Source organism: Pleurodeles waltl, chromosome 7, assembly GCF_031143425.1.
Source record: "Pleurodeles waltl isolate 20211129_DDA chromosome 7, aPleWal1.hap1.20221129, whole genome shotgun sequence".
NCBI classification, from domain to species: domain Eukaryota; kingdom Metazoa; phylum Chordata; class Amphibia; order Caudata; family Salamandridae; genus Pleurodeles; species Pleurodeles waltl.
In genome coordinates, this window is record NC_090446.1 from 903,173,483 (window position 1) to 903,183,738 (window position 10,256).

At 45.0% G+C, this 10,256-nt stretch overlaps 1 protein-coding gene across 2 annotated transcripts in view; it reads right to left on the minus strand.

Moving 5' to 3' along the window:
• Positions 1–10,040, minus strand: part of FLT4 (fms related receptor tyrosine kinase 4) — a 299,445-nt gene extending 289,405 nt beyond the window's left edge. For both annotated transcript variants that reach the window (XM_069199519.1, XM_069199518.1), the window contains exon 1: positions 8,988–10,040. In XM_069199519.1, coding sequence (XP_069055620.1) covers positions 8,988–9,045 — 58 coding nt within the window. In that variant the 5' untranslated portion in view covers positions 9,046–10,040. The remainder of the gene's footprint in view (positions 1–8,987) is intronic.
• Between the last annotated feature and the right edge of the window lie 216 nt (positions 10,041–10,256).

Genomic DNA, 10,256 nt, shown 5'->3' on the forward strand with positions numbered 1-10,256 from the left:
CAGACTGAAAAGTAGTTTTATAACAGTGCTTGAAAGTGGTAATAATTTAATAATGGTTGAAATTATACACGAGTCAAAACCTAGTGCTAACATTCTTCATATATTATTAACATTAAGGAAGGGTGAAAGGCCTAACGAGCACATGTAGTCAAACATCTATACGAATTCAGGTGATTTATTTACAAATTTTAGCAACAATACATTGTGCGAAGTGATGAGGAAAGTGCTCGCTGCAGTTTGTGGACACACATTCCACAGCAAAGTGACCACAAGACCAATGCAAAATAAGCAAAGAAAGTCGAGAATCAATCATCCAGTGCTTAGGTTATGAATCAAAATAAGTGCTGGGGCCCTCCTCAGGAGGCCACACTGCAACTTTATCAGCCCATTACTCCTGCCAGCACCTCCAATAACAGAACCAAGCCAATTACTAATCAACAAACGCTACAAGTATGACGCTTCAGACTATTCTAAGCATAGTGCTTAAGATATATTGAATTAATAAACAACTGTTGTTATGCTTGTCTTTATATTATAGAAACAGGGCTACGATGTGGCAGACTGTCGTAAGCGCCGGTGTTGACAATGAAGTGCCAGTGCTGAGGACAGGAAACCACCGGCTCAAATTAAGCACTTCAATCATCTGTTAGATTATAATATATAGATATTGTTAGACATAGTGGCTGGGATAGTTGACCATGTACTGACAAATAGTTCAGGGGTCACCATCAGGGCAAAACGAGAACAAAGCAAGAACACAATATACTGAAAGAAATCACGGAAATGAGTAGAATGTTAAAAAGATTGTAGGGAAGAAAAAAGGTCCTCAAAGATGCAAAAAAACATAGTGTACAAAATACAATATAAATAGGCAACCTTAAGAAGGGTAAGAAGGTCAATTGATCCCCAGTACCTACAGCGAAAAAACTGTTTATCTCATCAGAGAAAGTTCAAAAATTGCTGTGTGGAACATGAGTGAAGTGCCAATGTGGAAAAATAAGAAGTTACTTGCAGAAAAGAATTGACAGGCCTCTAGAGCACGCCTAAATGGATGACAGAAAATATAATGTATAAAGACACGGTACTCGCCCCATAAAAGCTGTGGAATGTTCACAAATGATCAGTCAGCATAAGGAAGTATCTCAGTTCAGAACACATCCGCTCTTTATTCAGGTTGTGATTTTTATTTACTTAATGAATATTAAGTTACAAGTGAGTCAGAAAGAACATCACAAAAGAGCATCAGGCTGCTTAGAAGTAAGGATAGCAAATAGAAACAAGAGCATACACAACATGCGAGGTAGCAGAGGTCTGTATATTAGCACACTGTTGTGTAAAAATGCAGCTATCAATGGATAAAGAATGTGAGTGAATGGAGATAACCTATATACCGTGGTCCGTTGCACTCTGGTTTCCATAGCTTCAACTCCAACCTTATTTAGGTCTGACATGGAAGCACTGCTGACTGCATGACTTTCGGATAACCATTATTGAAATACAAATTGAGTGGACTTTGGTTCCGCCCAGAGGAGTATTACTGCCTCACCTCGTGCTGTTGGCTCTTTGGTGTATCATGTCAGTCTGTCTCTTATGGAGAGCTTGCACTGTGTAAAGCATGAGGGGCTGTATTACATTTGAAAAGTGCATGGAAACATCACACATTATTTTTTGTCATACGTTCATGGTATACAGAAAGCAAGCCGTTTTGTTTTACATTTGTACGTAAACACGTTTGTTAAATGTTTTAATCAACCTTCACGTTTTGGCTGCTGGAGCCATTCACTACACTGAAAAAAAGACCCTGAGAAGACCAAAAGGTCGGGATTTCATTTTCCCACATAGGCATGCACACACCCTGTTTACATAATATTGCCCATTAAGGCCAGGTCTATCGGCTGTGCCAATGTTGTTTTTCTTTTTTTTTTGTAGAAGCTTCATATTTACCGAGCAGTGTTGAGAAAGAAACAGCAAGTTTGCACCCTCTGGCCACTGGACAAGGCTCAGTAGACCTGAATTATTTTTGTTAGTCCATAGAGCAGTGTCGCAATTCTAACTGATTGCCTGAGATGCCAGTTCCCGCTGTGTATTCTCTACTTGTGGATTCCCCACATTATATACCAACGATCGTTTCAACTGTAGTGCTTCATTCTGTCTTCCAATTTAGGCACTACATGAATCGACAGTCAAACTATGATGACTTCACAGGCTTACAGATCCGGCTGCCACTAGAAATGCCTAAGCATGAATCACAAACTCTTGCAGAAAACACAGCAAGACGCCCGTTCTGTGCTGTTTAACAGACACACAATCGTTCCTCTCTGAAAACATACTCACACACAAGTAAAACCATTGGCACGGTTTCTAGTGCCAATACCTAACTTCTGCTAAGCAGTCTCCATAACTAACAGCACAACCTCAAACCTCATTGGAGGACACAACTGTATTGTATTATGTAATGACTGGGTGTAGCGCAATGGTATTTTTGTCTTAATAGTCTGTAAAGTAGGTATTAAAGTGTAGTGCCCACAATGGCCTAACTTCCTGCAGTGTGAGGTTCTCTAAAGGGCTCCATCCAGAATGTCTTCTTCTATCTCACCACGGAACCACATTGATACTATATCTCTTCAAGAGATAGGAGGTGACTGCTGATAAGGTAAATAGTTATTTTACTACCAATAGAGGCTTTCTAGGCCTGTGCTGGCCTACAGTTGCAGGAAATCCCAGGCGCAACGTGGCCTCTGCCTACTTATATACATTGGCACAGTGCCGTTCTGTGTCGAGTGCTGATGATCATGGCAGGATGCAAATTGTTTTCTCAGTCGCAAATGCAGTTGTTCTTTGATGTTTCTACTGTTTATGAAGTGTCCTTAAGTGGCCATAGCTGGGCCTGTCCGTGTACAGAATATGTGACAAAAAAACAGCAATAGGCAATGTGGTAACAAAACATGAAACAAAATGACAGACAAAACAACCGACAATGCGACAAACAAAAAAACTAAGCAAAAAAAGAAACAAACAAATCAACACACTAAAAACAAAAAAACAAAATTTAACGAGCAGAGGAAAAACAATAAACAAAGCAACAATTTTATGAACAAAAATAATGCAACTCAGCATGCAAAGGGATAAATGAAGCAAAAAGGTAATAGATCCCTGCAGACACCACTTGCTCTCTCACCTGAGACCCGCTATGTAAACCTAAACTCAGCAACCTTCCCTTTCCAATGTCAAGCCAACCCAAGCTCTCTATCTCTGATCTCTGATTTCCATCACAATCTAATATAAAAATGCCTATTAAAGACATTTATCTGTTGTTTTGTAGTTTAGTGTTGCTATATAAATTACATTTGAAATGAAATCAACAAACAAATCACCCAACAAAGAAAACCAACTATGCAACCAACAAAGGAACAGAAACAGCAAATAACAAGGTATCAAACAACCCAAAAAGCTAATAAATGAAGTAAGAAATAAAGTAAAATGACTCACAAACCAAAAAACAAACAAAGAAGCTAAGAGAGCAACAAAGAACACAATAATCAAGGTGACGAATACAGCTGCAACACATAAGGCAGGCAGCAAAACAAAAAAACACAGTAAAACAAGACAACAACAAAAAACAGAAAAATCAATGAATAAAGTAAAAAACACAAAGTACCAAACATTCAACACAACAGCCAAACTGAGCTGCAAATATAGCAACAGACAACACAACAATCAACGTGACAAATACAGCAGCAAAAACAAATCAACAAATGCCCAACTAAGGAAAACAAAGAGCAAACAGGTAACAAACCAGGAAACAAAGAAACGAACAAACAAACCAAAGAAACAATAAAATTAGCACAAAAGTCAACAAACAAAGTATTCTTAAAATTGACAAACAAACTGATAAATAAACCAACCAACAAAACTAACAAAATAACAGTTAATAAACGGAAAGACCAATTGACATGCAAACCAACAGGTAAAAAAATTATAAAGTGTTCTGAACGTGCAACTCCAATTATTGTTGCACAAACAAATGATTATCACATCATAGAACTGCTATTTTGATACCATTATTTCTGTCGCTCTTTCCACCGGCCCTGTTGTCACACATTTCACGTTGTTGAAGACCAAGCCCATTTTGTTAAGGGCCAAACTCATTTACTGAGTGATATCACAGCCCCCAAAGAAGCACTGTAACTTGAATAAGCTATTGGTGTTATTTAAGAGTAACATTGGGCTTGAAAGGTCGTGATTCGGAAAGACAGTTCACTGAGTTGAGCGCCTGCTGCAGAGATCTGTTCTTAACCTGGAAGTTTGTTTAGGTGTTTTATACACTGCTAAAATGACATTCTGAAATCACTTCAAGCCTCTCTGAGACACAGTGAGCCTGCAGAAGGGCAAAAACAGCAAAAAGATACTGACAGTCGCCATAAACATGACTAAGGATCTACATCAAGCCTTTCTAGTGCTCAACAGTGCTCCCCATTTACTAAACTTCATAGAGAGTAGTGATGGAAAAGGCAACCAGGCCCATGATTCGCCGTTACCCCACCTACTACTGCATCTAAATCTCCTCCTTAACCTTCAGCTTTACCATTCCTGTCCTATGTCCGGCTACTTTTGTGGGTTTATGTAAAATTATGTTCCATTGCTGGCTCTACACAAGGTTGTTTCACAATTGTCTTGCGGATTTTGCCTATTGGTCCCGACGGCCACAGGGAGTCTAGACCTAAGCGAGGTGCGTGGCCATGCCCTGCATCCCTCAAACTCTTCCAGAAGGAGGCCATCTTCTGAAACTCCCGCCCACCCCCCACCCCCCCTGTCTGCTGGGTCTTGCCCAATATCCCCCCTCTTCTGTCTGCTGGGTCTTGTCCAACGTCACAGGCTAGGAAGCTTGCAGCACAAGACATGATAAAACTAGAAATGCTGGTAACCTGCCCATGTCTTGGGACAGCACTTCCACCTTTCCATCCTTCTCTGGTTTCTGCCCATCCCCCTGCCCCGAAAAATCCATCTAAACACACTGTAACCACGATGAGTCCACCTGCAGAAAAGAGCAGCAGCTATGAACACATTCACCATTTATGTTGCCTTCATGTGCCTCGTCTGTGTGTCGGCTAATGTGTAATCATGACTGCCCAGCCACAGCCCTGCATAGGGGGAGCCCTGGCCACTGTAACCACGGTCTGAGCTGGTCACATTTATGCCTTGGCTCAGTGATACTCATAAGTATGCCGGGGGCTGCATGCGGCCCTCCTGACCTTCACTTACGGCCTTCAGCTGCATGACTGCTGTTTACTTGAGACAGCACCAAAATTCAGAAAGTTATGTAAGAAACGGGCAGGCATTTATTCATACATTAACTGAAGTAAAAGAAAAGAAGCAAATAGAGTGCCCTGCACCACTTAAATTTAGGAACATATTTGTTTTTAAAGAAATTTTGATTTAAACGTGCAAACATATGATGCAGTTTCTTCAGTATTTAAAAAGTGTATTTCATTAACATGCAGACATGTTTCACCTCAGTACATGAGATTACATCAGTGCATTCAGAAGTATTATTTAAAACTGATAGTTTTCAAAAATGAACGTAGGTACATTCATGCTTCCTCCCACCCCAATAACAAAGCCAATATGAACTAAAAAGTAAGCCAGTTGTCACATGGAACCCTGTGGGTGGCCTGGGTTCTTATAACACATGTACAACATTATAGTTTATTAAATCACACACAACAGCAGGTTTTGTACAGTGTATATCCAGAACTTGTGTATTTCAGGGTGCTCTTATGTCATAATGAAAAAACAGGAGGCAAAATGAAATTACACAAATGACTTGGATCACACAAGTTAGTCCAGTGGGGAACCCGGGATTTATACTAGGTGTTCTCGTTTCACATTTCACATTCAATTCAATTCCATCCCAACGCAATAATCTAGTTACTTCTTTTTTAACACTTGACTCTCTCAAAGTAGCAATAGCAAGCAGAGAAGGCTTTCCCCAAGGTGCAGTAGAGGTATAGTGATTCACAGACAGTACTGTAAAATCTATGACTTATTAGAGACTAGGGGCTTAATATAGAGGACAATAAGGAAAGCAACACTCAAAATACCTCAATGACACACTGCCCACATCATGATATGCTTCCCCTACGACCACCTATCTCCTCCCCCAACCCCCCAACAAAGCCCCACTCCTACCGTGCTGGCATCAATGTGGCCCTCAAGCACACCACAGAAAATGGGAAAATGGGGAAATGGTTTTGAGTACCCATGCCTTGGCTCATCGGGGTGGTTGGACATGGCCACTGTAAGCAAACGAACCAGCCCAGCATTATATATAGGCAACCTTCACCATGGATACCAATGTCATGCTCCAGCAACTGGGTTTTCCCGTGTGTGAGGTGCTACAAAAATGTATGTAGACATAACTTTGAGGACTAGGCTAGAGCCCAATTACCACACAGGTCTAAACAACCTTGTTATTTGGGAAACACCTGTTATTTATGAAGGCTTCTCTATTTGCAGAGTCCACTATATAAATAGTGAATAAATATGATATATAGTCGGCACATTCGGTGAGCAAGGCCAGACTTTCTGCCTGACATTTGAGTGTATACAGACTCAGAAGTGTTCGTAGAAGGCCACCAGGAGACCTATGTTCACAATTTAAAGAGCCCGTTAACCTTTATTTGGCCTGACGTTATTTCATTCATAAAGAGCATTCACCTCTCTTACTCCCCCATATCCAGCCCTCCTCTACTGCAAACAAACATCGTCCTCGGCTCCTGCTCATGCCCAGAGGCCCACCTGCCTCACATGATGGAAAGCAGGCTGCGTTTCAGAAATGAATGTGGGGAAATATCATGGTACCTTCTGTGCCTCGCCCTACCACCCCGAAACGCCCACCTCCCATCCAATTCCCGAATTCTCGGTGCAAAGCGCACATTCGAACACGCCAATCACCCTGCTCCCCGTCACGCGCACCCTAGGTCCCCCGGGAGCCACGCGCGGCAACACTTCCGCTCCACGCGCTAACGCTGCTTCCTTCCATCCCATCGGTCCCCGCGGTTTGTGGCAGCGTGTTCATACAATGGCCACATGTTGCGTGTTTAAACTGCACTGCGGCTGTATAAACACAAGGAAATGAAAATTAAGAATACTGGAATTCGGGCAATACAGAGGACTAGTGGCGTAGCAAGGCCGCGGGCCCTAATGCTATCAAGGAACATGGGCCCTCGTGGCTCAACTTTGGCAGTGAAGGCGGGCACAGTTTGGTTGCTCCTCGCGTCTCTGAGTCTTGCTGCCACTGAACCTACTGCATTATTGGGAGCCAGGCCCCTGGAGAGTATGGTGAGAGGATGCACAGATCCAGGGTACTGGATGCACTCTAAGTGTGCGCTAGTCCCCCAGCCACAGCAGTACTGGCAAAGGCTGCCAGATCACGCACCTTAAAAAATGGGTGCAACACAACTCTTCGTTGATTAGTGCAAAAATGCCATCTGCGTAATGTTTGTACCCGTCGGCCTGTGGGTATGCCATATTTCCACTCCTCAATCTATGCACAGTTGAGTACGTGTGCTGTCAAGAAGTGTATTGTACAAATTAAAGTATTGAACCCCCGCTGAAACGTGCAGGTACTCTCCCGCTCAAAAACAATGGCAGGTACTCATTACATGTGAGTATCGACCCATTTAAAGTACTGACACCGACTTAGCAATGTAAAAAGCAATGTTTGGGCCTGTCACTCGGACCAATTTTCGTTTCAGTTCTGGTCGGCGAGTGTCACTGTTGGTGCAAAATTATACTGCACCCATGCAAAATTACCCAGTGGTTGTGCAGTTCACACTACCCGGCCCTGTTCTGTGGGATTTTGAAAGAGCAAACAGTGCTCCTTTTCCGGATGTTGTATTCAATTAATTTAACAAAAGGTACCAGGACTGGTTCATATAAAGAAGTAACAGAAACGACCCCTAGTCCTATTTAGAGAGTCCACCTGCTGCTTTTTGGGCTTATTTTCAAGCCTTCCCTCGGATAGCCCAACATCTTACTTCCGTTTTCTCAGTCTTTTCACAATCGGGCTCTTTATTGCTGGAACATGTACATATTCAGCATTTCTGCCCTCAACAGGTGGATGTTGGCCCTGTGGCCGCTACTAAGGAGAGGACACTTAAATAATGAAAGAATGGACGGCTGAAGCAGCCCTGTCAGTTTTGAAGAGAGTTGCCACACGTACAATCTCGGCACTGCTAATGTACAGGCGAGCAGTACGAGTTTTCTTTAATCTCTGCCGGAAAGTTCTACCCTTTATTCAGGGGACATAAAGCAGGGCCATGCAGCGCAGGGGAAGGCAGCGCTGCCTCGGATAGGGCAATTTACTCAATCCTCATTCAATCTAAAGCCAATGAATATATGTGAGATATCGGAGCATCGGGGCCCCGCATCACAACCTGCAGGGTTTGTGGGTCGAGGGGATTATTTGGCGTCACGCCACTCTATGTACTGTAAGGTCTGAGGGGGCTCACAGCGTGCACAGCAGTCAGTCCTCACGCGCAGTCAGACCTGTCGTCAGCGGTCACCTCTCCCGGAGATCACTCTCTCCAGTGGCCTGACGCGAAATGACGCCACTCTCCGCAATGACGGACTCTTAAATGTCATTCAGGCTGCCCTCTCACACGTACACTCAGCTGAGCTCTTAGGGGAAGGGGGGATATCACTCGAAGCTCGGTGTGTTTGCTTGCTATGGGGCAGTGCCAGCACTCTGCCATTAAAGGTGCTGATCCCCTGCTGAGAGGGGCAGGGTTTCCGTCTTTTAAGTTAAAGACGTGCCGGTACTCAGCTCCTGCCCTTTTCAGTACGGGATGCGGACACGCCTTGTTGATGTAAGTGTGGAAAAGTCTTGACTGCACCCAGTATTGCAGGCAGAGTGACTGAAACACAATGACTTCGTTTACTTTAGAAGCTATGCCCCTTCCCACCCCCCCCCGGCCCCCCCTTACCTGCCAGAAAGGCGACGCCAAGCCACACGGCGACCGGCAGGGGGCGAAGCCGCTTCATTTCCAGGCCCGTCTCCTGGCGGATGCAGTGTCCAGACGCCAAGGGGGGTGGGTTGGTGCGGGGACTTTGTGTGTGGTGAGGGTGCGGGAGGGTAGGTGGGCTTGTAAGATCCTCCGGCGTTCTGGTTACCCAGCTGATGTCAGGACAAGGGTTACTTTACTTTGGGACGATGCAGTTCACAGCTAGAAGGGATCTCAGGGCGCGAGGAAGGGTCTCAGGTGATTTCCGAAGGGGATCTGCAGTCGTGTTACCCTGTAGCACAACTCGTGGCCGGGTTGTGGGGGAGCTCTAACCGAAGATGCTCTCTTTAGAAAGAGGGAATTGTTACAGAGTAAGGGATGCAGCTTTTGAGCCGACCGTGTGGGATTTCCCTAACACAGAGTACACTTCAGAGATGGGCGAGTGGGACGCGGTGCTGCTGTCACAGGGCTCCTGAGTCGAAGGGTAGCAGAGTTTGAACCAAGGATGGGAGTAGGTGGTGATCCTGAGCTGGGGTGAGCGGGATGGTAGGTATCTCGGTCGGGGTCAGCAGGGGAACACAGGAGTATCCATGGTGGGGGTCTCCGGAGTCTCCGGAGGTATTCTGCCTCCGGGCTCTGACGGGGTATAGAGGACCTGCAGGGCCGCTCCGGGGTTCGCCCGTGCGTGGTACACCTCACAGCAGGAGCAGATGGGCCAGGTGGGCGGGCAGGTCTCCGGGACAGAACCCCGAATGCTCAGTTGCGCCTCTGGACCCCGGGGTTCCACAGCAGTCCAGGCCTCACAGATGACTCCCGGCACTCCCGTCCAGCTCTTCTCCTCCAGCCCCTCAGCGAGGGTGTGCTCCAGTGACGATCCGAAACGCTCTTCGCTTTTGGAGGAAACTCTTTTTTCCACCCTAGAACGGAGCCCGTCCGGTTTCCTTTTCCTCTGGCTGCTGTCCATACACTTCCACCCGGAACAGAGTCGGGGGAGGTGGTGCGGGAGGAATGAGGCGTCGCAGGGGAGCGATGGCACTTTCTGGGAGTGGGCAGCCTCATCAGAGGGACCAGTGGTGCTGGAGACATTCGTCAGACTGGGGAATGCAGGCTAATATTACTAGGGTTCTAATAAAATATAGTTTTTTTCAAATATTGAACGAGTGATAAGCAGAAAACTTTAAATGGGCTGCTTGCGAAAGGGAAGGAGGTGGATGATTTGGTAGTCTACACCTCTGTGTTGCGAAAATGTGG